Source organism: Amphibalanus amphitrite, unplaced genomic scaffold, assembly GCF_019059575.1.
Source record: "Amphibalanus amphitrite isolate SeventyFive unplaced genomic scaffold, NRLGWU_Aamphi_draft 000525F_arrow, whole genome shotgun sequence".
Lineage (NCBI taxonomy): Eukaryota > Metazoa > Arthropoda > Thecostraca > Balanomorpha > Balanidae > Amphibalanus > Amphibalanus amphitrite.
Window position 1 is genome coordinate 211,987 of NW_024882019.1, and position 27,113 is coordinate 239,099.

The 27,113-nt window shown below is 46.1% G+C and overlaps 1 protein-coding gene across 1 annotated transcript in view; it reads left to right on the forward strand.

Moving 5' to 3' along the window:
• The first annotated feature begins 290 nt into the window (after window positions 1-290).
• The window catches only part of LOC122393241 (neprilysin-2-like), a 28,466-nt gene continuing 1,643 nt past the window's right edge, over window positions 291-27,113 (forward strand). Inside the window, exons 1-12 of the mRNA XM_043389095.1 lie at window positions 291-569; window positions 13,835-13,975; window positions 15,730-15,815; window positions 18,022-18,120; window positions 18,759-19,004; window positions 19,412-19,486; window positions 19,850-20,032; window positions 20,223-20,353; window positions 20,603-20,740; window positions 24,144-24,226; window positions 24,500-24,658; window positions 24,973-25,116. Of these exons, the coding sequence (XP_043245030.1) occupies window positions 13,965-13,975; window positions 15,730-15,815; window positions 18,022-18,120; window positions 18,759-19,004; window positions 19,412-19,486; window positions 19,850-20,032; window positions 20,223-20,353; window positions 20,603-20,740; window positions 24,144-24,226; window positions 24,500-24,658; window positions 24,973-25,116 (1,355 nt within the window). The 5' untranslated portion in view covers window positions 291-569; window positions 13,835-13,964. The remainder of the gene's footprint in view (window positions 570-13,834; window positions 13,976-15,729; window positions 15,816-18,021; window positions 18,121-18,758; window positions 19,005-19,411; window positions 19,487-19,849; window positions 20,033-20,222; window positions 20,354-20,602; window positions 20,741-24,143; window positions 24,227-24,499; window positions 24,659-24,972; window positions 25,117-27,113) is intronic.

The following is a 27,113-nucleotide window of genomic DNA, read 5'->3' on the forward strand; positions in this document are numbered from 1 at the left end:
GTTTTTGTCGCATTTTAGAACAGACTGCCAGTCAGTATCAAGGAAACTTTTGGCTAACATCCGCATTAAAAAAGCGTAACAAGAAAATGACGCGAAATGTCACCCCATTGCAAAACGATGGGTTGCTTCGGAAGCAAGCTTTGTTTATTCACGGTGATCGGCGTTACGATATTGATGCGTAGGCTGATGGTTTTCTCAAAAGGAAGGATTCAAGAAATATAGCTGAAAAGCAGACGCACTGAAAGCGAAAAAAAAAAACTGGACAAATTATGTACGGTTAGATGAGCTCTGTTCTTTAGGACTATACAAACGAGGCCGGATCACGGGCTCATGACCGTGTCGCGCCGGATGATCCCGCAGCGTTCGCGGCTCAGCCGGCGGCCGCGGTCGCCCTCTGACGTCACCGGGGCCAGCGAGTGACGTCACTGGGCGAGGACCAACGTCACGGTCGGGTCATGGCGAGGGGAGGACTGGGGACGGTCCGCGGCGCCGGGGCCGCCAGCGCACTCCGCCAGACGACAGCAGCGGAGCAGGGCGGCGGCGACGGCGCCTCCCGACATCTGAGGCAGGTAAGACATCCTCGAGTGCGGCCGGTGTTTCTCACTGGATGACTGTCGAGAACTCCTGTACCACTCGGCACTCATACTCGAAGGGAAAACGCTGTTTTGAAAAAGCCAATGCTGCAGTCCAGAGCTACTACAGATACTGAGCTAGTACAGATAGCCAATATAGAGCTCGTCCATCGTAACACTGACCGAGTCTCTAAGGTGCACAGCACACGGGTGTAGCGGGTAATGTAAACAAACTGCGACGGCGGCGCGGCTGTCATTGTATGCGTGCAATGTGGGCAAATTCTCGTGAACCTACAGTCGGAGCTATCAACGGTGGTTGAGGAAATCTGAAAGAAAAGGCTATTTTTGCGTGAAATTTCAAAATTATTTCTTCTAGATTTACTCGCAGTTAACACGCGCACTGCAGGTTGTTTTCAACCCCCCCTCCTGTAGTTTTTCGCAAATTGCGAGAAAACGGCGGCGCGTAGCGCCGCCAAATTTTGCATACCTGTTCTCACAACTTTTGCACACCTTGAGTAAAAATTTTGACCCCAGGTGACCTATGGTCAGGTCACCAGGTCAGGTCAAGTGACCCTACCTCGAAACGTAAATTTCGAAGTTTGCAATCCCACCAAGCCCACAGTTGTTGAGATATGATCTTGAAACCCACAGGAAATAGTAAAGTCATCACGAGCTACAACTTGTATATCTCGGAATTTTTATATCGATGACCTAAGGTCAGGTCATTTTTGCGACCGGCCCATTATAAGTCAATGGGAGAAATTTCAACTTACTCTGAATGCCATCCTATGACTTCAATACGCTCAGGATCATAGTATTACAGGTTCCTGTTGGTGATTTCACCGAAACATATCACTTATGACCTTTGGAAGGTGATCTCCAGGTCATCTTAGGTCACCTGAGGTCACCAGCGGTTTTTCTTCAATAACTTGAGATTGAGTAGAGATAGAGACTCCGTTCGACGTTTATCGTGTTTTTCTCGTCAATGCGGATCGAATGATATGCAACATGACTTATTTCGGTCAGGTCATGACCTTGACCTGAGGTCAAATTTTCAACTTGACCTTTCGAGGTCATATTATATATCATTCGATGCGCCTTGACGAGCTAAGAACGATGGCGTTCGAATCGATCCTCTGTCTTGTGTGCAAGACAAGTTATTCAAGAAAAACTACCGCGAAATTCCTGTTGTGAAAATCGTAACATTTTGTCTTCGGTGACCTCTGGTGACCTCGTTTTTGACCTGACCCAAAAATGATCTTAGTATTTCTTGTCGATCTCATCTTAACCTATCCAACGCCGTTTACCGCTTGTCGCTACGTTGCGCCGTTTTCGAGATCTCAGGGGGGGTTGTTTTCAACCCCCCCCCCCCTGCAGTTCGTGTTCGGCTCAGACCCGCTGCAGTGCGCGTGATAACAAGTTAACGTGCACTAGCGTAACCCGCTTGCTCCGCAAACGCTAGAATACTTAAAAAAAAACGAATGTATCGTAGCAATACACAACAATGTTTTCGTCAGAGATATACTTTTTAAGCAGATACGTTATTCACCTCCAAATAGCTTTCTACCGTCCGCGATCGGGTTCGTAGTTAGCCTTGATGGGTGTACGTAAGGTCATGGGTTGTTAATTGTTTACATCAGAGGTCACCGAAAATTGACCGAAAACATTGTCACCAGAAAATGCCTTTTGGGGCGACCAACGGAGCGAGCGAGAGGGCTTGCCTTGCACGTGCGAAATTGCGAAGGGGTACCTCCAATTAACTTGTGCACTGCACCCTACTAACCGGTCCCTAGCGATGTGCCAATTTGAGCGCAATCGGCCTAGCCGTTCTCGAGATCTGGAAGCGGCACCCTGCACGTGCGCACGTGCATAATGGGTCCCAACTGACCTTTGCACAGCACCCTGCTAACCGGTCCCCAACCATGAACGAAATTTCAGCGCAATCGGTTCAGCCGTTCTAGAGATCTGGAATCGACCCCTGTACGTGCGCACGTGCAGCAGCACCCCAACTGTGGCACATGAATATGCATTGCCTAGCATGGGTGTCTACCTCAATAGGACACTTTTTATAAAAAGAAAAAAGAAAGAAATAACACAAAACGTAGTTTCAAATATTTTCCCACAAATATTGACTTTCGTTTGATTGGCCATGAGTAGATACCGAACCAGAAATACATTCGCGGATCTGGAGAGTTGAATTGAACGTTACGGGAGAGGTGGCAAACTAAATAAAATAACCAAAAAGCTCTGAATTCGCATCATTGTGCCTTACTTTGCAGGTTAAAGTACACTTTTTATTGCGTTGCTGTGCAATTTACGGAAATTGTTAAATAACTGTTTTTCTTCTAATGAAAGTTGTTTCATTTTCTTCCAAGTATTTACAAAAAAAACTATTTCTTTTAATAATTGACTCTATTGAGGCATTGGCCCGCAATGCCATTTGATTTCCCACTGCAAAATAGCATGCTCGTTAAATGCACCGAAAGGACGTCACTTAACCAACATTAATTAATTTAATAGAATATTGTCAAACCCTAAAAATTAGTAAGTTGATGGTTAGACGGAATTGATTTGTCAAATGTGTCCCCCCCCCAAAAAAAAACATGAAACGCATTTGTACTTGTTTACGAAGACCACGCTAGTCTGCGAAACACATATACCGTTATGACGTATATGGTGTATACCGCTCCATTTACTTCGCAAGAAAACTAATGTGGTTTTCACCTAAATTAAAGGGACCCTCCCACCTTCAAAAAAGTTTATGAATTGGCATGAGAGTGATGTCGCTCGGTTCAGAAAGAGCGAAAACGAATATCTACCAAATTTCACCGAAAAATATTCACCGGTTTTCAAGATATTAGACTTTTACTTTTGTTTACTTTTTGGGATCTCCGCTGTTCCTGGCGACTTTATTTGGAAGCAATAGTTTGGCAGCTGAAAGTGCGGCACTTGTTGCGCGCAAAGCAGCATATACCACCACGTGCTACAAAACGTTTTAGTCAAACATTTAAAAATCGTTAGATACCTATATGCGCTGACGTCACACATTCAGAGGGGTATTCCTATGCATTAGCCCCTCTGAATCAAAATGCTGCAATTTTGAAATTCAATATTTCTGATTTAACCCTCGCCGGCACAGGCCATTTTGCGTCCTTCGACGGCACAAGGGGTGGGGTGGGGGGGGGGGGGTGGTACGACCCCACCCCCCTCGCGTTTGGCCCCTGATCAAGCTAGAGCTTCGCGGAAAAAACGAGCGTGTTGCCCGTCACGAGACGAAGCCGATGATACCCAATTTTAAGGTCCTAGGTCATCGGGTGACCTTCCATGTCAGGTCAATGACCCGAAAACCGGGAAAATCGGGACCTGTTAGAAAGTCGTAAAGTGTGGCTGCTATGTGGTTTTCCGGGGTGCTGATCACGAATATCGTGTTAGTTTTGATCAGAGATGATGTCTTTAAGCATTTAGACCAGGTCGGGTCAGGTCAGGTCAGGTCAACCGGTAGGGGTTGTGACGGGTATTCGTAATACGTGTCAACCGCCTTTGACAGCTTCGTAACATGTTACGAAGGCACCAAAACTACTTCGTAAATGTTCAAATGGTTGCTAAATATTCAGCTCCAAAAACTAGCCTAGAAACATGTAAAACTCGAAAAAGTGAACCGAGGTCACCCGAGGTAACCAAAGGTCAATGACCTGACCTGACCTTCAGGTGACCTTGACACCCACCCTTATGTATGGGAGCAACATCAAATCACATGTTTGAACGTTTGAAACCACGAAAAGCTTGCAAACGCGCGGCTAATGCGAGCCGACATACGCCGAATCGCGATTCCGGCCAAACATGGTCTCGGAAAAGAGGTCACAGGTCAAAGGTCATTTGGGTCAGGGTCATGAAATTTTCAGGGTAGGTGTAAAATTGATCAATACGAGAGTACTGAAAGTTTCGTCGCGATCGGTCGCTTTTTACGCGAGTTATTCGCGAAAAACCTTAGGGGGGTTACATCAACCCCCCCTGTGCCGGCGAGGGTTAAGGCATTTCTCGATGTTGTAAGTGCCGAAACCGGTAATTGTGAGCCGGGGACCCCATTTTGGCTATCTCAACTCAAATCTAATGTTAAGGTGGGAGGGTCCCTTTAACTATAGGTTCATATTCGCAACATATTTGATGATTTTTAAATGAACGCTGTTCACTTTTAATAAAGCTTTATATTTATGCTACCGAATGATTTTAACCTGCCATGCGGTAGGGGGAGCATTTTTTTGCCCCCCCTTAGTTTTTTTAAAGATTTACTTCCAGAAGCGCTGCAACTGCAACCGCAAACTTTCAGTACCCTCCCGGGAATAGCTTTTACATATTGTGACCGAAATTTTTCAAAGGCTATGATAGGTTGGCCGTTAATGACGTCGGAGTGACGTCATTTCTGTCATTTTTGACCCAAGGAAAGGTTTCGTGGGAAGAGCTATCAGGCCTACAGCTTTAGAGATACATAAAAATGTTTTTGAGATAAAAGGTGTTGAAGTAACAGGGCTATAAAACTGCTATCTCCGATTTTATATTTTTTATTTTGACACTCAACAATCAAAATATAATCTTTTAAATATAATAGCAAAAAAATCCCAAAAGATTATCACTTGATTCTCCCCTCATAAATTGATTTCACTTGATCAATTTGAACTCAATCACAATTCACAATCACAATCAATCAAATATATATATATATATATATATATATATATATATATATATATATATATATATATATATATATATATATATATATATATATATATATATATATATATATATATAGTGATCAAGAGCGTCAGCCGAATGGGCTCCCGACAATGTAAGGAAGCGGATTGCAAGTGTAGCTGCAGGATGTGACAAAAATGATACTATGAGCAGCTTCCAAGTACAGGAGTTAAAAAACATCAGCTCACATAATAAACAGTAAGTAGTACAAAGTACGCTAGATGGTGTTTTATATGACATTCTTGTCAGAATTAAGCCATCCCGTAGACAAATAACACCATAAATACCATGCCCAATGCGCGCTGGAGTCTGCGCGAAGCGGTTTAGCGGCTTCTGAGGGTGCGGCACGCTCACAGCTGTGGCCAGCCACCGTGTGAGCTCAGCCGGTGAGCTGGTGAGCTGGTGAGCACAGGTGCGGCTCAGACGCACTGAGCCAGGTCGGCGGCACTGGACTGCCGGGGATCAGAGGCCGGCTCAGCAGTGACGGACGGCAGACAGCAGACGTCTGAACGGTGACGTCACGGGTCAGTGAAATATGGCGCCCCTGCACCACACGCCGGCGCTGGCTAACACTGCCATCCCCTTGTTTGTTTATTGGAGCTATAGGTTGTGCCAACTGCAGTAGTCATTTGATCCCCTATGTTGTTTGTTATCCATTCCCAATGGCGCGGAGGTTACCGTTATGACCCTTCGAGTTTGACTCTGAATTGAGACAGAGCTTCACAGAAGATGAGCTTGTTTGCACCAGTAGAAACAATTAGTACCTATTTTTAGGCGTCAGGTCAACCAATCCACTCCTATGTAGATATCAGCAGAGTGGTGCCACCCTCAAACATTTTTCCCGGATTGCTCGAAACGCGTTGGAGACATAGAAGAGCTTATATTTACCTATGCAAGCCTGACCCTGGATTCAAATCGGATCTTACGGCACCAGTGAACCGCATTTTCAGGTCACTAATTCAGGTCACTGAACTCTCCCGTCATAACTCAACCTCCGCATCATGCAAGTCGCAACTTCGCAACGCTCTCATAACCAAGAAAAGACAAACAGACAGATACGAACTCAGCCTAGGAACAGGACCATAGTCAAAACGTCAGGGTCAGGGCTGCGATCATGATGTTTGGGTTTTAGGACACCCATATGTCAGGGCCAGCGACAGGAGGCATGAAGGACGAACTGACGAGCAGCCAGCTGCTACCACCAGTTCAGTCAGCGCGCCCCTCCCGCCTTATCTGATGGACGAGATAGGATTATTCCAATTACAGAGCTTCGGCTACCACGGATAATCCCTGTGACGCAACGGTGACCTACTTGTGGCGAGGGCCCCGTTTTGAAATATAGTCGTCATGTCAACTCGTAAGAAAAGCCTTGCTGAGAGCCAGAGACGGATGAGACAGGCTTTGTGCCATATGTGTCGCTGAAACTAGTCATAAATGATTGACATCACCACATTTATCTATCACATTTGTATCCCATTGGAACGATCTGACGCAATAGGAGGTAACAAACCTTAAAGGTAGTGTGCCACCTTTGAAAGATTTCCCATTTTATTTTTCCTAGGATAAGAAGCTTCTGTTTTTACCTAATATCGCAAAAAAAATCAAAAATGGGCCTGGAATAGTGCCTTTTTCGCCTAAAAGTTTATCGGTTTTTCGATATGAATAACAATTGTAGTGGGCTGACCTGTAAACAGGCGTCGGCAACAATCGCGAATGCGGCGCACATGTGACAATAAGCAAAGGTCATTATAGAGTTACGACGTACGGGAATGAGTTATCAGCTGTCTAATCGTAGACAACACAATGTCGAGCCTTAAACTGTAAGCCTGTATTGGTATTGTTTCTTTTATTTGGCTGTCGAACATCATTTATGGTATGAAATATGATTTTATGTAAAATAATTGATATGAAAAAACCGTCTCTTAAGTTATGACCCCATTTCACCACACGCAAGTGGCAGAAATGACAATGATCAGCTGACGCATTTTTCTTGGCCGAAGTCAGAGCGCGCAGCCCGACGCACCACCACCGCACCACAAAGTATGAGCAGAAGCCGCGCCCAAAGCCAGGGCCCCGGTAACGTGAGGTAGCCGAGTCGGGGCAGCGTGCGCTGACCCAAGCCGGGGCCGCAGCTTTGGGCGCGGTCTACCGCATCCCCGCGTGTTCGAAACCGCAGGAGATGATGATGAACGGGTTTATCGAATAGAGGTGGGAAAATGTGGACCCGAGGACCCGGTCCAAAGAACCAGTCTGGACCCATCTGGGTCCAGACCGGTTCCTGGAAATTTTCTGACGGGTCCAGCCGGGTCCTACCATAAACTATACATCTTGCGCACTACACATTATTGCAAAATATGAAGTGAATGTTTCTTTGCACACAGTAGCTCATGAGTATTCCCAGTGGGAAATAGGCTGTTTACATGATGCAACTAATGATACCTAGGTACAAGTAGTTTGTATTAATTGACCTTTGAGAAACGGGTCCAACTGGTTCCGATTCCAGCTAAGACCGGGTCCGACTGGTTCCAGAAATGTCCAGCCGGGTCTGGTTCGAGTCTGGTTCCCAAAATTTTCATCTTTTGCCACCTCTATTATCGAAACTTGATTGGATGAGCATATCGGTAATAGCGATTTCAGTGTGTGCATTTATTGTTCATAGTGGTGTGAAATGTGGTTGGGGTACGACCGACAACCCGTCGGGGCGAATTTCGCACTGGGGTACTCAAAATTTGAAGAATTTAAGACGTTTCCATGAGTTTTGAAGGTATGGATAAGTTCTAAAAATCCGGTTCTCCTTATCTGGGCCATTAACTCCATACGGTCCAGGAAAGCTGGCACACTACCTTTAACGTTGTAGCACACATGGATGTTACGAATTAAGATGATATACTTTGGTCGTCCTTTTTGCATAATTTCAACTGTATGCTACATATTGACGATTGACAGCACAGAGATTGAGTTAGTATTTCATAAAAGAGGAAGTCAACTTTATTACCCATACGAAGATCATTACATAAGGCGGAAAACATCATATTTCGACACCCAAATGGTCACCATATGGTCAGAACTTCACTTAGTGTATCAAATGTTCCGTCTATGGAAGCTTTACTTTATCGGTGCGTCATCCTATGGATCAATTAATAAGGCTTCTTCAATCTTCATTGCAGTGACATCAGACACTAACCGCAACGCTCATACGCCTTGCAGCAGGATACAGGTAATACACGCGAGGGTCATTGTAAACGAGAAAGAGCCATCCCGTCGTCTGACGCCACGACAAAAGGCGTATTTGTAAGGAATCGCTTCTTCGAAGAACACCACATTAAAACACCACATCCTCCTTGACATTAAATGACAGGAGTGGATATCACCACTGGCGGCAGATCGGAAAATTAATAAAATAAAAATAAAATGGCGTGGATAAAGTTCACGGGGTTCGTTAGGTTTTGCAGACTCTCAAAATAGCAGAGAGAAAGTGCGCTGCCGTCAGGTCCAGTAGCACACCAGCCTCCTTGGCCTGGTTAAATTCCTGCAGATGCTGCAAGTGGGTCAAGGACAGAGGACAGGTTCAATATGCCGGGACACACATAACAGCCGGGGGGCGAACTCTAATGGCGCAGCATCCCTCCGCAGATCACCCGTCGAGCATGATGTTTATGTGCTACTCAGATTGTCCTGCGATACAAATCGCAAGCCCAGCAGCGCGTGCATGATAAGAAATCACAAGTCCGTTCATATGATATATATATGCTGAAAAATTCAACCAGGATAGCTGACGTTTGAGATATTCGCTGTATATGAACGGGGCAGTATTGCCAGGAGGCAAACATGGACACACGACGTTATGCAACAAAATGATGTTAAGGGATGAACGAGGTCATGTGGTACGTACGTACCTAGCCACTCGGGGTATTTGTGGGATAATTAATCAAATTGTGCGCAGCACAAAAATATCTTGCACCAGGTAACCGTGGCCATGGACGAAACATGTCCTCCCGAAATGTCAGCTGGACTTTGTTGTCCCGGCTTCGCAAACGTCGCAACTCGCAGCAAGGTAATAACGAAAATATGTAGGTATAGTTTCCAGTTTATTAATGGTAGGCACTTTTTACTCAAGTACTAAATAAGTATCAGTCCCGTCCGTCTCCGATGATAAAGAGTAATTATAACGACTTTGCGCCGTTCACGCATGTTAAAAAAGTATGGCTAAATCTTGATAGCACAAGTATTTTTTGCAGCATCGGAGGGCTGTCTCTAAACGCGCGCGTGATTTCAGTTTTTTAAGTAAAACGTCGGTATAACAGAAATTAATCCCGGGAATAATATTGTTAATCAGACTTTTTCTTTCCGTGGTGGAGCCCGAATGGTTTCACAAGAATGGTTTCAAGCTGCTCGCTGAAAAAAAGAATATTGGCCTGCATTGAGATTGAATGTTAAGTGCACCGAAGGCAACACAGAGCTAAATCAAATTCAGAGAGAGCTTTGAGACGCCTTCTTAATTTTTTTTTAAATCTGATAGGCCCACTGCTTTGTCCGATCACTCAAAGGTGATGCTCATAATGCAGAAAATGGATACGAATGGTACAGACAGCGAGAAAAAAAACTGCAGTTTGCTCTCCCAAGAGTTGGCGAACAGAGAAGCAGAAGGTGTTCCAACCAACACAAGGAAGACCCAGAAATGGGCTGTAGCCACTTATCGTGATAGGAGCAGCGCAGGCCAAGTGTCTGATAGGTATACCCAGGCACACGTGATACAGAGATGATGGAATAGATCAGAGGTTGTAAATACGCGTTTTCAGTATAAGGTTCTCACAGAAGGCGGCCCTGGGTGCATAAGTTCTTTACAAGTGCTGCAAGAGGGCCTGCATATGAATATAAGCGACTGACCGAGACATTGCACAGTCCACACATTCCACTATTACATTTCCTAATTGGCGCTATTAATTTGATTAATTAGTACACACTTCGTTATTAACCCGGCGGCCGCTGGGCCTCCGCGCCACCCGCCGGCCGCTGGGGGGGGGGGCATAAAGTTGCCCCCCCTTTACTTCTGCGACGATATCGTCGCAACGCGAAGAGATAGAGAAGCGAAACTTTGCACACATCTTCCTGAATACCTAGCCGAGGTTGTGTCCAAATTTGGTGTTGATCCCATTTGAAATGACGTCACAGTGACGTCATAAGTGAAATTATAGATTTGCGACTCTCATATTTCTCACGATACATCACATATATGGGACCTAATATAAAGGGCCGATTATTGGTCAGAAACTAGATGGAAGTGTAGTAAGATGTTTTAGGATGACAGCAGGTGCTGTCTAGTTCATTTACAGTCGAGTTTCATGCTCAGCGTCATCAGAAACGGTCCATGTCGGAAAACGACAAAACTTTATGACGTCACTGTGACGTCATCTTAGGTGCTACAACCACCAAACTTTTTTCAAACATTGTCTAGGTATTCATTTGAAGCTATGCCAAGTTTCACGTTCGTAGCTCATCAGGTTTCGGAGATATTTCACAAAACGTAAAGGGGGGGCAACTTTATGCCCCCCCCCCAGCGGCTCGTGGGTTAACAAATGATCCCCGAAAACAAAACCAAGCCCCGTTTCTTTTCCCAATCCCTCAATGTAGCCCTTTTTAAATAGACGAGCTGAGCAACGAACGGCGCAAAGTCGTTATAATAAATGTAATCGGACCGCCTCCTCGGTACACCAGGCATTATTCGGTGTGCCTAACCAAGAGTGTTTATATTTAATGCACTCGCAGGCTCGTGCATCAAATACAAAAATAACACTCATTTCATTCGTGTTATTTTTGAAAATATTAACCTCACTTCGTTCGGTTAATATTTTAGAAAAAATAATGCCCTCACTCCGTTCGGGCATTATTTAAAACACCCTTGGCTAGGCACACCGAATAATACCTGGTATATCGAGGAGGCGGTCCGATTAAATATATAGTATTTCCTATGCGAAGAAAACATGAAAATAGCAAACACTGGTGCAACAATGACCCCGAATACATGACCAAATAAATGCGTATTACGAACGGATTTTCCTATTCGCTCAGCATTGTTATCAGTTTGTAATACGCATTTACTGCGCTTACGTATCCCCCTCAGGGGATCCAACTGCGTTGCTGCCACAACATTTACAGGGGAGCCCTGTAAATGTTGTGACAGCAACGCAGTTCGTAGTAACGGATGTAGTGAATATAATAAGCAATGTTCACATAACTTGTCGCTTATTATAGCATGCATCCGTCCTACACGCTGTTTTGATGAACTTGACTGATACAATCGTAACGACCGTCGCGCCGGATATTGATCGCACAACTCCTCGTTAAAGGGACCCTCCCACCTTAACATTAGTTTTGAGTTGAGATAGCCAAATTGGTGGCCATGGCCTGAAAATACCGGTTTGGGCACTCACAACATCGAAAAATGCTGTAATTCGGAGATATGGAATTTCAAACTTGCAGTTTTCGGATTCTAAGGGGCTAATGCATTGGTATGCCCCCTTAGAATTTGTGACGTCAGCGGAGGTCTAACGATTTTTAAATCTTTTACTAAAACGTTCGGTAGCACGCGGTTGTATATGCTGCTTTGCGCGCAACAAATGCCGCACTTTCAAATAAAGTCGCTAGGAACAGCGGAGATCCCAGAAAGTAAACAATAGTAAAAGTCTAATATCTTGAAAACCGGTGAATATTTTTCGATGAAATTTGGTAGATATTCGTTTTCGCTCTTCCTTAACCGAGCGACATCACTTTCATGCCAATTCATTAACTTTTTTGAAGGTGGGAGGGTCCCTTTAACCCGCGCCCCAGTGGCGGTCTCAGCCAACTTCGCCCTAGTGAGGGGGGGCATATGTTACCACCCACCTCTAACTCAAAAACTAAGAGGGCTAGAAAGACGCGGTAAAAGGCAGTCGATAGCTCTCAATGCGTACGTTTGAAAGTATTTCGGTCATTTTTCACCTTAGAGCAGTATTGGGGTCACCAGAGGTCATCAAAAGTCAAAATTTGCCAATTGTCATTATATTTTTCAGAAAACATGTCGCTATCTCAGGAACTATGGTAGCTAGAAAAACGCATGGAACAGCAAACGATAGCTTGTGAACTCTTCTTTTGAAAAGGTCATTATCAATATTGACCTCAGGTCAACGGTTTAGCCTCCAGAGGGCAAAAACTCCAAAAATAGCTGTTTTTACGAAAAGTGTTTTTCGACAATAACTTTCGACTACAAAAAGCCACGACATTTCTATTGCCAGAATCGTGTTCCTCTCGCCGAGACGCGTCGAATAAACTATAATTTGACCTTGAAAGGTCAACTTGAAAATTTGACCTCAGGTCAAGGTCATGACCTGACCGGAAAAGGTCATGTTGCATATCAGACGATGCGTCTCAACAAGACAAACACAATGAGACCATCCCCAGCGTTCTATCTCGTTCCAATCGCGAGTTATTGGCAAAAAACTGTTTGTAGCCTCAAGTGACCTCGGATGACGTGTCTAGAGGCTATCAGCAAAAATGACACCTTGGTCATCACGAGTGGACTAAATCATTGTGAGTCTGAAATATTTGGACTGTTCCGATGCGTACACACGGATCTAGAGGCATTTTCATTTTTCTCCATTGACTTGTAATGGTAAGGTCACGCCACTGACCTGACCTTAGGTCATGGATATAAAAAATCCGAGATATACAAATTGTAGGCGCCCATAACAGCATGCAATCCAACAAGTTTAAAACCTTTCTGACAAACACTGCAGGCTGGACATGATTGCAAACTTTTTTAGGCTTGGTCAGTTAACTTGACCTGGTGACCTGACCTGACATGACCTGGGGTCAAAAATTTCACACATTGTCCAAAATTGATGTACCAAAAGCTACCCCAAGCGGCGCGGCGCTACGCGCCGCGGTTTTTTATTCACACGCAAAAAAACGCGACAGGGTGGTAACATATGCCCCCCCCCCCACTGGGGCGAAGGTTAACATCGCACTCCATGTCATCCTACACGGCACCCCTTTACTCTCAAATTAAAATAACTCGCGCTCAAATTTAAAAGGTCATATCCAAATTAAAAAAGGTCACATCCAAACTGAAATTAACAAAGGTCATATCCAAATAAGAACGTAAACTTTCCAGATCACTAAGAATGGAATTCCCAAAAATAGGCCACCATGGTTTGCCTCACGTTTTAAGTATGACGGAATACGGATGATTTTAAATGTATGACCACGTTCATGAGTGACTGGTCCGAACTGGGGGACGAGTCACGCTGGGCGCCATTTAAGTTCCGTGCGCCAATCCAACACGTGCGTGCTACCTTACAACTAACCTCATACTAAATAAGTGCTGATAGAATCTCCGGGCCCACGGTAGCCTTTAGAAGGCAGCCGGCACGCTCGCTCCTCAGCGCGGCCACGGGCCCGCGCAGTGGGCCTCTGTCGTAAAGGAGCGGCCAGGTGCTGGACCGGCTGATCACGCAACCCCCACTGCTCGACAGGACAGCTTCAGGTGGACATTTTCGGCCCCGAGCACACCCGTGGCCCGCCGGCGGACCTCGACAGATTGGCCACAGACAAGACCCTGAGCAGCTGCCCGACTGAGATCGCCCGGTGACAGCAGAAATCAACATGACAAAGAGGTAAGTGTCGTAAAATGGATGAAACGCATGCTGCTAGATATGTGCATGTCATTTTACTAGGGATTGCATTACTCACTCCATCGTGCTATGAAAAGAAAGCTCGGGATGAACATCCATAATCTACAGGGTGTCTCAAAAGTTCGCTTACAGGTACCAGCCATGCTTTTTTGTCAATAATTCTGAATCAACATGAAATTAACAGTCGAAATTTTGCATGGGCATTGGTAACAACCTTTTTTTTTAAATTTTTAGTCCGAATGGTTGAATGGATGGATGGAACCTTCCTCAAGCAGCTTCATTGTTTTCAAGCGCATTCGACCCTTCATGAGCTCACAAAAAGGGTTCACCTCTGACCATGGATCAGGCATGAAAATGGAGGTCGCATACTCGGGTCGGCTGAGAAACTCTCTGCTTCACGAGTAATGGGAATGGTTAGGTCGGAAATGACACATGGCAAAGTGTCGGCGAGGATGAGTACAACATGATGGTCATCTAATAAAAACGGTGGCTAAAATTTTTGAAGGACAAAACCATGCGAGACTAACAACGCTTTGAACGACCCTTGTACCGCAGCAGACTCGTGCTCCGGAAAGCAGCTGAAAATGCAGTCCTAACTATTGAAAACTGACTAGGAGCTCACAGACAAAGGTTACCCAGTTTCAAAAATTGCAGGTCATCATAAAATAAAGACAAAATATCATTTAAAATTGTTTATAATATATATAACGCTAAATTTTGAGGGAAAATAATGCGAAAATCGTCAATGCCGAGGACAAGTGACCCTCCAAAAGTGTCAATTAATGTAAAGTTTTATCTAACGAAGTTTCAAGAGGTGCAGATCTGGAGCAAATAGCTTTCTTTTACACACAAAATCCGGACAAAACCGCACGATGGACAGGTTTTGGCCGTTTACAAAGCAGAACCTCTCCTGAGGAAAACACTCCGGAACCCAGCGAAGGTCTTGGCATTGGGAATGACGAGCGTTCGGGATTTGCAAATTTTGCAAAATGTGTCTAAGAAACAGATAGCCGACACATTCTGCTACGATATGCTGCGAAAAATTTGCCCCTGGCACTTCCCATTTGTTCAGGAATGGGGTTGTTTTGAAAAGGAAAATGGTGCTTGGGAGGTCGGCGCCAGTCATTCATGAAGGAGTTAGCGCCAGAGAAGACCTACAAAATACTCACGGATGGTGTCGATGCAAGCTATCGGCTTTCAGGGAGAAGCGGATGTTGCCGGGGAGCTCGTCAAACCTAAATCCGACGCAGAAACTGCGGGGGATTCCCCTACAAGAGCTAGAAAGCTGGTAACCTTTTATCAGCCTCCGGCAGCTGACGGAGTGACGAAAATCGGTATGGGCAAATATTTTTGGAGATACAGCAAAGGGTTTGGTTTCCAGCCTTCCGAATCAGTTGTCAAAGCATGCATATTTGTCTAGTGTACACACGGACACCAAAACCTTAGATTTTTGGCCGGTTCTTATATGCTTTATTGACATGGGAAATGTGTAAACGAACTTTTGAGACACCCTGTACAAGGACAAAACGATAAGTCACAACATCCTATCAGGAAAGGAACACCAGCATCCCCTTTCAGGATGAGTCCTGCAGCCTGCAGGCATCGTATCATTCTGACTCTCGTTCGCCGACCTCTGGTCCTCTAAAGTGGACCAGCAGACTGACCAGAATGACGCATAGGTACCTCAGTGCTGCCACCTACAACTGAGGCCCCACTGTGCTTCCCTCTGCCGACAGAATCAGCCGAGCGCTGGTGGCGGCCCTGGTGGTCGTACTCGCCCTCGGAGCCGCTGCGCCGGGAACACATGGAGCCACAGTGCGCGGTGAGTGCTGTCAATTTCGCTCCGCAATTGAGATGGTATAACCATTTGTGATGTAACAGGCCAGTGTCGATTCCAAAAATGATATTTTTCAATCCAGCAAAGTTAATTTATTGAATTTAGAAACATGCCAGGGCAGAGGAGGGATATTAGGGGAAGCCGGGGTGACCCCGGGCGCGAGGGAAGCCTTTCAAATCACAAAAGTGATAGAACGAAGCGGATATATCCAGTACTTTCCGAATTGAATATTTTCCCATAGACCAGGGGTCGGCAAATGGTGGGGCATGCCCCCTTTGGGGGTAATGGAGCCCTTTCAGTGGGGGTAATGAGGGATTCTGAGAAAGCCATCTTTTTAGAGTTTGTAGCTCCAGTGATGGAGCCATCGTGACTGTTGCATCCCAGGGTTCAAAGATTAGCCCAGGCCAAAGGCACAGCAGTCAGCACACATTGATTAGATACCAATTTTCACGTACCTGCTCGCCTCACCATCTCACCCCTCCGTACAGTCGTACAAAAGCAGCTGCAACTTTTGACCGTCGCCCGTCTGTTGGCGTTTCAACAGCCGCTAACGTAAGGGGGAGGAGTCGTTCGGACCCCCGCGGCCTCTCGGACTCTGATATGGAGCTGTGCATAAAAAAGACGAGCGTGCTACCCATGACAATAGGAAGCCGCTGCTGCCCATTTTTAAGGTCCTTGGTCATTCCGTCTCATTCAAGAGGGCAATGACAAGTGTCGAGAAAATCGGGACCCGCTATAACTCCTTGAAGTGAGATTTTATGGCTCAAGATGATCTCCAGAAAAAGCTCATAAGCCAACGGTCATTATGAGTCCAGAGGCCAGTTTTACCAACAGAAAAATAGCCGCCTGCCGGAATTTTTGCCTAAAGATCGTTTCACATATGGAGCGTAAACGGTACAGCCCTATCCGCTTACGAGCCCATCGCGTTTACGCTCCGTATGTGAAGCGGTCTTGAGGCAAAAATTCTGGCAGGCGGTTATTTTTCTGTTGGTAAAACTGGTCTCAGGTCATGATATTTTCCGGGCTGGTTAAAAAAAAATATGATGGGCTCGAGGGTACAATTTGGTCGTGATCCAAGGCCTTTTACGTGAGCTTTTAACGAAAAACCACCCGCCGCCCCTATACGTACAAGGGTTAAATGGGATATAGCATAGGCGGCGGAACGGGGAGGGCACCGGGGCACCGTGAACCCTTTGATTTTTGCATTTTAACATTGGCCCTATGGGCGTTGCATGGAAAGTATGGGACCAAAAGTCAGCAGTGCCCCCCCTCCCCTCCCCCTTAATTGAAGGTGTTCCGCCGCTACTGGGATATAGGCATTAAATGTTTTGTAGAGGAAGTGTCATGTTTTAAACTTGATGCATTGGAAATGCACAAATACCCAAAGAGTTCCAGGACGGTATGGAATTTCAGTAAACTTGGTTGTGTCAGCAATGGGGTCTGGTAGGTGGGGGTAATGGCCCTGCCTGGCGCCCAAAAAGGGGGCACGACCCCGAATGACCTGCCGACCACTGCCATAGACTTATCATTACGACGTAATGACCTCTAACTGATCTCAGGTCAGTGACATCCCAAAAAACGAACTATATGCTATACAACTCGGTGAACTTAACACATCCTGAAAGTTATAAGGAAATCAGTCCAAAACTGTGAGGTGGACAGGTACATAAAGAAAATTGATATTTTACCATGACCTTGTACCGGTTTTTCTAACCTGGTGACCTGACCCAAGGTCATCCGGACCTGAAATTTTCAGGTCATATGTAAAAAGGCTGCTCCATAGGCTGTACCAAATTTGGCATCTTCGAAAAAACTTAGGGGGAGGGGTCGCATCGACCCCCTCCCCCTGCCAGTGCGAGGATTAAATTGAAAAAAAGCAAAAACCGAAAGTAAAAAAAAAAACACGAAACAAACCAATGCAACAAGGTCTGCCAAATGGTCCGAACCTATTCATATTTATTACCTACCAATAAAAGTGCAAATACTGCATAAAATAGGCACAAACCATAACAAATAAATGTTTGTAGATAAGGTGAAGGAAAAAATCAAACATGTGTGAATATATGACGTGAGTATAAGTTGCCGGCCGCCGCTAGTCCATGGAACCTATATAGCTCTTCTCGGAGTTCGGACCTCGCCATCAGACAACGGGGTTTGCATGTGAACCAATGTTTGTCCGTGTCACCGACAGATGGCGCGCACTCCATTCACCGCCGAGCCATCGCCACTGGAAGCAGTCGGCCGCAGCTGTCGCCCCATCTCTGTCTCAGCAAGGGCTGCGTCAAAGCCGGTACGTGTGTGTCTCTACAGTAAGATATTTCGCATTTTGGCACTATGCAAAGTATTTACAAATGACAGAGCCTTAAAGGGACCCTCCCACCTTCAAAAAAGTTAATGAATTGGCATGAAAGTGATGTCCCTTGGTTCAGAAAGAGCGAAAACGAATATCTACCAAATTTCACCGAAAAATATTCACTGGTTTTCAAGATATTAGGCTTTTACTTTTGTTTACTTTTTGGGATCTCCCCTGTTACTAGCGACTTTATTTGGAAGCAATAATTTGGCAGCCTTAAAGTGCGGCAGACGTTGCGCGCAAAGCAGCGTATACCACCACGTGTTAACGATGGTTTTAGTCTAAGATTTAAAAATCGTTAGATCTCCGCTGACGTCACAAATTCTAAGGGGGCATTCCAATGCATTAGCCCCTTAGAATCCGAAAACTGCAAGTTTGAAATTCCATATCTTCGAATTAAAGCATTTTTCGATGTTGTGAGTGCCCAAACCGGTATTTGCAGGCCATGGCCACCAATTTGGCTATCTCAACTCAAAACTAATGTTAAGGTGGGAGTGTCCCTTTAATTTGTAATGAAGCGACATGTCAACAACTTCCAGCAATAAAAATCATGACGATGCCAATGGCCGTTTCAGCGTTCCACGTTCTGGACAAGATGGACACATCGGTCGACCCGTGCGACGACTTCTACTCGTTCGCGTGCGGATCGTTCATCGACCGCACCGTCATCCCGGACGAGAAGAGCTCCGTGTCGCAGTTCAGCCTCATCGACGACGAGCTCAACCTCAACATGAGGAAGCTGATCGACGCTCCCGTCCAGGCGCAGGATCCGCCAGCGACAGTCACACTGAAGAAATATTTCAGCAGTTGCATGGATAAAGGTTAGACGGGAGTCAGGGACATTCCCCAGATTTGAGATTAAACGCATTTATACGAGTAGGTATGACTGTAGAGTTGAGGTCTCGAATAAAGAGTACCTAGGTCGCGTACTGGGCAGACTTGTGCTTCTTCTCTGATTTCGCTTGTACTCATTTTGAGCGACTGCCTTGCCCTTAGGACAGGTATGACTTTCCATATAGAATATGCTTCACTAACGTTATTGCAATGTTTTTTTTTGCGGTGGATTGACCCAGGGGAGAGGGCTAAAATGAAGTTTAAGTTTTTGTCGAGTATGACCAGCCCAGCAACGTCTGCGTGTCTGACATAGATAGCTGAACAAAGCAGTTGGAAGCTCGCGACACTTGTCCGCTGAATTAGTTACCTACTGACAAAACCACCCACTTCGCAGACGGCATCGAGAAAAAGGCCCTGGACCCGATGAAGAGCATCCTGAAGAGAATGGGAGGCTGGCCAGTGTTGGAAGGTGAGGCACACGGCTGTGACGTTAACAGTAGCGGCGGAACACCTTCAATTAAGGGGGGCACTGCCGACTTTTGGTCCCAATCTTTCCATGCAACGCCCATAGGGCTAATGTTAGAATGCCAAAATCAAAGGGGGGCACGGTGCCCCGGTGCCCTCCCCGTTCCGCCGCCTATGACGCTTAAATCTGTTTTGCTTATGCTATATAAATGTGAGCTGATTAATCGAGCCGTTTTCATTAGGGACTCGAGAAGATATGCTTTACCTAACGCCAAAGGCAAAATCATGGCTGTTTTTATACTAGCCTGCAGGAACTAGCTCGTTACCCTATAAAGTAAATTTGCTGACGTTCTGTGCTATTCCGCAGGTCTTTCGTGGGACGAGAGCTCCTTCGACTGGGCCGAGGCCATCTACCGGAACCGAGAGCTGGGCTTTCCCAACAGCTACGTGTTCAAGTTCAGCGTCACAGCCGACATAAAGAACTACACTCGCCGCATGGTGAACGTCAACGACGCCTCGCTGGGTCTCGGCAGAAAGTACCTCATCAAAGGTGGGTGCTCAGTGGATGTGAAGGCCCCTGAGAATGTCTACCACGGCGTCAGACAGAGGCAGTGATAGCGCTACAGAGAGGATGTCTCCTATTCAAATATTGATCAATTTCGCACAGACCAGAAACCCCACAGGCTATATTGAGATTTTTAGTATGGAAGCACATCACTCGTGCACCCTATGATCGGCAGGCTTCAACGACTCCGACGTCCAGGCCTACTACAGCTACATGGTGGACATGGCCGTCCTGCTCGGCGCCGAGCCGGAGAAGGCCAAATCCGAAATGGAGGACGCCCTCCGCTTCGAAATCGAGCTCGCCAACGTAAGTGAAGAGTCTTTGCGGATGTTAGCAACTCAACAAGACACCAATATCCATAAAGTGGACAGCAAACATTGGGCTGGAGCGGTGTTACTTGGCAGACCGCAGGAGAGCATTGCTATCTATTTTGCCGAGCATGATCTGCGACGACAAAATTGTGTTCTTCGCCCATAGTTACACATCTGCGTTTTCGTGCCCAATGTCACATCATCTACATACATTCCAACCCCAATAACGTGATCTGTGCGGCAGATTTCGCTGCCGGCCGAGGAGCGGCGCAACATTTCACGTCTGTACAACCGGCGCACACTGGACGAGATGAGCAGGGTGGCGCCGGGCATCCCGTGGCTGACGTACACCAACCGTCAGCTACAGCCGGCCGGGCACACGGTGAGAGGCGCTGGATGGGGCAGAGGGAGGTCACACAGCCGGCCGGGTACACGCACTATGGTTGGAAACGGCCTCACGGATGGCCGTGGGTCAACGCGAAAAAATGTTTTGCCCATAACTTGTTAATGCGTAGACCGACTGCGATGAAACTTTGCATAGGTATACCAGTGTCTTTCGTGCATCATACTGTAACTCAGAAATGACGAGGTCACGTCACGTCACGCGTGTGTGACGTCATCATTACAAGTATGTTATAAGTCGCCTATGTCTTTCGTTATGTTATCGATATCGCGAGGCATTTTCAACATGTTTTGAATACTGCTATTACTGAATGGATATTGTTGTTATGCTTTAGGGCGAGAAATATCAACGTAGTGACGCACAGTGTCTTACTATTGGTCATAAAGGGTCAGAAATTTGGAGAAAGAGTATTTATGATTTTTTTTAGATTGGGCAAAAAAGTAAGAAATAAAATGACGATCAAATGACAAAACATGGCACATGCGTCAGATTAACCCGGCAGTTGCTGGGGTATTTCCCCATTCGCCGTTTGCCGGGGGGGGGGGCGTTCAACGCCCCCAGCCGATAACTCGCGAACAAATAGGCGCAGCGAAACGCATGAGGCGCGGCAAACGAAAGAAGAACGCGACGAGACGATTCACATGAATACTTTAAAGGGACACTCCCACCTTAACATTAGTTTTGAGTTGAGATAGCCAAATTGGTGGCCATGGCCTGCAAATACCGGTTTGGGCACTCACAACATCGACAAATGCTTTAATTCGGAGATATGGAATTTCAAACTTGCAGTTTTCGGATTCTAAGGGGCTAGTGCATTGGTATGCCCCCTTAGAATTTGTGACGTCAGCGGAGATCTAACGATTTTTAAATCTTTTACTAAAACGTTTGGTAGGACGCGGTGGTATATGCTGCTTTGCGCGCAACAAATGCCGCACTTTCAAATAAAGTCGCTAGGAACAGCGGAGATCCCAAAAAGTAAACAAAAGTAAAAGTCTGATATCTTGAAAACCGGTGAATATTTTTCGATGAAATTTGGTAGATATTCGTTTTCGCTCTTTCTGAACCGAGCGACATCACTTTCGTGCCAATTCATTAACTTTTTTGAAGGTGGGAGGGTCCCTTTAAAGCTGAATTTCGAAGTCACAGGTCGGGTCAAGGTCAGGTCAAACACTTGAAATCGGGCTTTCAGTAGCATGGACTTTAGAACCTCGCAATCGGTGCCTCGCGTTTCGCGTTTCGATTATATCGTCATCAGTTGGTCCTAAATAAATTCAGTCATCAGTTGGTCCTAAACAATCTGTCACAACTGTCACAACCCTTCATATAAGTGCTAAAAGAGTGTCAGATCAATGTAGGGTCAGTCAAACATAGGCCACTGGCCAGGGTCAAAGTCAGGTCAATCAGGTAAGCACATAACCCCGAAAATTAAAACTGGTACCTATTCGCAGCCCATGCATGACACATGTTTTATGGGTACTTTTGGGCGTAGAACACGATGGTGACATTCATTTTATCATACGAGTACGTGGCTGGTTGAAAAAAGATCAATTTCAGAAATGCATGCGTCATGGTCGTGAAGTAGTCACGAGAAATTGCCAACATTCAGTTCAAGATTTTGGAAAATGTAGAACGATGATCAAAAACCATAGATAGCCATTTGATTTGCCATGGTATTGGCAGTGTAATGGCGTTTACAGCATGTCTGTATGTCTGCTCTGTCGGTGGATATCCATATCCATACTCCAGGATATCCATACACGTTTGCACGATATCCATACTCCAGGTGCAGGGGCGAGCAGTTACTTCTTACAAGGGGTGCGGAGTCGAAGTCAGAGTCGGAGTCAGAGTCGGAGTCGGAGTCAGAGTCGCCCAGAGTCGTGGCAACGAGCCAGGAGTCGGAGTCGGAGTCGGTCAGGAGCCCGCAGTGGAAGTCGGAGTCGGTCCGAATCGGAACAGCTCCATCACGACTCCGAAACACTGGCAGGGGTCCGGAGTCGGAGACAGAGTCGGCCGGAGTCATGGCAACGAGTCAGGAGTCGGAGTCGTAGTCGGAGTCGGATTTGGCGCCACCACGACTCCGCAACCCTGCTTCTTACCATCATTTATAAGGATAAGCGTTGCAAGACTGACGAGCCGACCTGGTGCTAACGAAGCGACGGGTAGGTACGCCTCGGGAGATGAAGCTTCACGGACGATTTTGCGCACAAGTGCGCAGTCTGCTTTTACGTTCCCCTTACGCAGAATTGAACAGAGATTTATTCTGCCAAAAAGCTCAATGGAGGTCGATGGAGAACTTTTTGTATGTCCAATGAAACATAAACGTAATTTTGCAAATATTGCTGTGGTGACACTGCAAACAGAATGCAATGCCGTTCCTGATTTTGAACACGCATGGGAAAAAGAGTCACTCCACTCGATAGCCAACATAACAAGGATTATTTTGATATATAATAATCCAGTTTTACAACGTCATGGAGGTACTCCACATGCTATCACCAGCGCGGTTGTTTAAACCTTTGACGGCGCACCAAAAAAGCCACTATCAGAAACTCCCGATTCCACGTACAATAATGGAGACTAAATGCGCAACTAAATAATTTTTTTCTGCCCAATTCAAAACATTTCATCAATTTCCAACAGAATGACACCCCAAATATACATATATTCCGAAATTGCCCACGGCCACCCGTGAGGCCGTTTCCAACCATAGTGACACGGTGAGAGGCGCTGGATGGGGCAGAGGGAGGTCACACAGCCGGCCGGGCACACGGTGAGAGGCGCTGGATGGGGTAGGGTAGGGAGGTCACACAGCCGGCCGGGCACATGGTGAGAGGCGCTGGATGGGGTAGGGAGGTCACACAGCCGGCCTGGCAGGCGCACGGTAAGCAGGGCTGGATGGGGTAGGGTAGGGAGGTCACACAGCCGGCCGGGCATACGGTGAGAGGCGCTGATGGGGTAGGGTAGGGATAGGGAGGTCACACAGCCGGCCGGGCACACGGTGAGCAGCGCTGGATGGGGTAGGGAGGTCACACAGCCGGCCGGGCACATGATGAGCAGGGCTGGATGAGGTAGGGAGGTCACACAGCCGGCCGGGCACACGGTGAGAGGCGCTGGATGGGGCAGAGTGAGGTGACACAGTGACACCGTAGGACGGAGTGAGGTGTAGAGACTAGAGAGGTCACCCAGCTGTGCCGAACGGGATAACTGGTCACAGGGAGGTCCTGGTCCGGGTGGAGAGAGGTAGCGATGTCACACTAACGGTCCCGGATGGGGTATAGATATAAAGCGGCACTGGACAGGCGAAAAGGTCATCTGCGGCTGCCGCTGGGATGGAGAAGCTTCGCGTGCCTGAATTTAATTAACATGTGCTTCGTTGTTGTAGGTCTTTGGAAACGAATCGATCAACGTCGAGTACATCGATTATTTCAAGAACTTCAACGCCCTGCTGGAAACTACACCAAAGAGGTGAGCGATTAGAGTTCCTCTTCTAAAGCGCCACTTAATAACTTCAGTGTTTTGCCAAACAGCATGCACAAGTCAGTTCTTGAAAATGTTGTGACGAAAAAGGCAAGAAGTGACACAACGAAGACAAGGAAACCGAAGATGCCAGGTCCTCGCTGGAAGGCAGCCAACCAAGGACGCCAGAGCCCAATGAGGCTGTGGAGTGTGCGCCCTAACCCTAGACCAAGACCGTGATCGTCTCCCCATCCCGCACTGACATTCTTCTGCCCCCTACAGAGTACTGGCCAACTACATGCTGTGGCGGGCGGTGCGCTCTTCGGTCGACAACCTCAACATGGCGGCACGCGACGCACGCCTCAAGTTCTTCGCCCAGGTGTACGGCAGCACGGAGCACAAGCCGCGCTGGAAGGAGTGCCTCGAGGACACCATATCCACGTAGGGAGATATAAACAGTAAACACCCTCCCCCATGCATATGTAATAAGCGCCGGCCGCAGGAGTGATACACTTGTGGGGATGTGAATGGATTCTGCTGAGTTACGATTTACGGGAATATTACTGACAGCAGTCCGGTATTAAATTTGGGCGCTGATGTCTACTAAACATGACACTCCTTCAAAGTCCGAGACATGACAATGTTCCACATCACACGAAAAGCTTTTCCCACATATCGTCCGCAATGTCTGTAACTGTGCCTGTCCAATACCTACATCCCATATAGAGTGCCTGACGAGGACCATTTCGCCGCAGGATGCACATCGCCGCAGGCTCCCTGTACGTGAAGAACCACTTTGACGAGGATTCGAAGAAGGCCGCCCTGGAGCTCGTGGCGGACGTGCATCAGCAGTTTAACATGATGCTGCAGGAACTCAGCTGGATGGACGACACCACCAAGTGAGCCGAAATAGCACCCTAGTCGACTCACTTGCTATTGGGGCATTCCACGTCAAATCAAACACCGAAATCCGTCATCCCCTTCGATTTTTCTGAAAATTTGTAGGCAGACTGGGCATGGTTCAAAACTGAGTTACGTATAATATTTTCGAAATTTGATAACGTATCGCTGAGATATAGGTCATCGAATATAGCGAAAAATGCCACACATCAATTTTTTAAATGGCTATAACTCTGGTTCCTTTTCTGGTATCAAAATGATATTAACAGGGTCTTATAGGCAATTGATAAGGCTTTGATTTTTAATTATAAAATTAAATTGAAGTGACTTTGAAATGCATTTGACCTTGAATTAAAACAGAAAAATTTAAATAGCAAAAAACACGTCACCTTCGATTTGGGTAATTTTTACATATTATGTCCGTCACAATGTTCCTAACCATCTGTGAAAAAATTGGAGTGGGCCATTCATAACTTTCGCGGCAAACGCCGTTTTCATGCATCAACATCACGCAACCGCGCGTGACCTTGAAAGACAGAGTCAAGACATGCTTGCTTGTGCACACTTTCTGAAATGAATGATTGCTGATTAGTGATATCCCAAACTCTGCGAGAATGGAAATGCATAGTCATAGTAGTCAAGCATTCACGTTCCATAGTAAAAGTGTCTCAGGCAAACGGTATTTTGCGGTGAATTTTGAGCCGTGTGGAAATGCATCATGAAGTAAATTCAACGAAAACATTATCATGCAACGATATCTTCACGTCTTTTGATCTTCACTATACGAAAGAACATACATTTTTTAGTAAGTATGGGGAATTTCTAGTTAATCCAATAATAAATATGGCAGTTAGAGGCCTGCTAAGAGTAACATGTCGCCGGCTGAGGCGGGCTCGGCCGATGCGGGAAACGCAGCAATCACAATTTTGTGTTTACACGTTCATATTTCAATTGTTTACCAACCGATTTTCAAAATTCTTTCACCATAAGATTGCCTGTACATTTCTTAGTCTTCTCACAAAATTTGACGCGAATCGAACGTAATCAGCGGAAGGGAGCGCGATGTAAAGACGGAACCGTTCCGTTCCGTCCCGGCACAGTCTACAATTCAGGCGGCGCGTAGCGGTCGGCGCCGGCTGCCGAGTCGCCGCGTCGCTGCGGCGACAGGATGTTCAATTTACACCGCTATTACTAGAACAGTTGTGAACCGATTTTCTTATTGCTTGCACGATGAGATGTCCAATTCAATTCTTGACAGGTAGCCATAATTAATTTCGCATTAATCTTATGAGATATTGGCGAAAAACAGGAGGGGTGGGCGAAATTCGCTCTTCCCCCTCCACTGCGCGTGCTAACATACGTTTGCATATGTGCAATTTTCTCCAAAACTTATGAATGGCCCACTCTAATTTTTTCATAGGTTGTTAAGAATATGGTAGGCAATAAAATATATGAAAATGAGCCAAATCGAAGGTGACGTGTTTTTTGCTATTTCAATATTTGTGCTTAAGAACAGAGTTAAGCAAATTTCAAGGTCATATATTTAAGTAGGTGCAATTCTAAACAAGTGCTTAAGAAATTACCTAAACATTAAGGTTTATTTCATTCAAATCAAACAAGTACAACCAAAGTTATGGTCGTTCAAAAATATAAAGATGCAACATTTTGTAAAAATTTGATGCCCTATATTTAGAAGACCTGTGGTCAGAATGTGCAAAAAACATCAATGTAATGTCAGGGGCCACACAGGAACTCGCTCACAAATTTATAATGAAATCGCTGATGGTAAGGTGCAAAACAGCCGATTTTTGTTCGATTTGACGTGGAATGCCCCTATTGTCACTTGGTAGACTTGGTAGAGCAAAACGACATGACATGTAGATCTTTGGATACGTTTTTGGTCAACTAAGCATTTCTGGTTGAAGCGTAGAACGGAGTACAAACCATTGAAGCGGAGCATAAAAACTGCTAACTTTAGCAGCTGCTCTAAGAATGT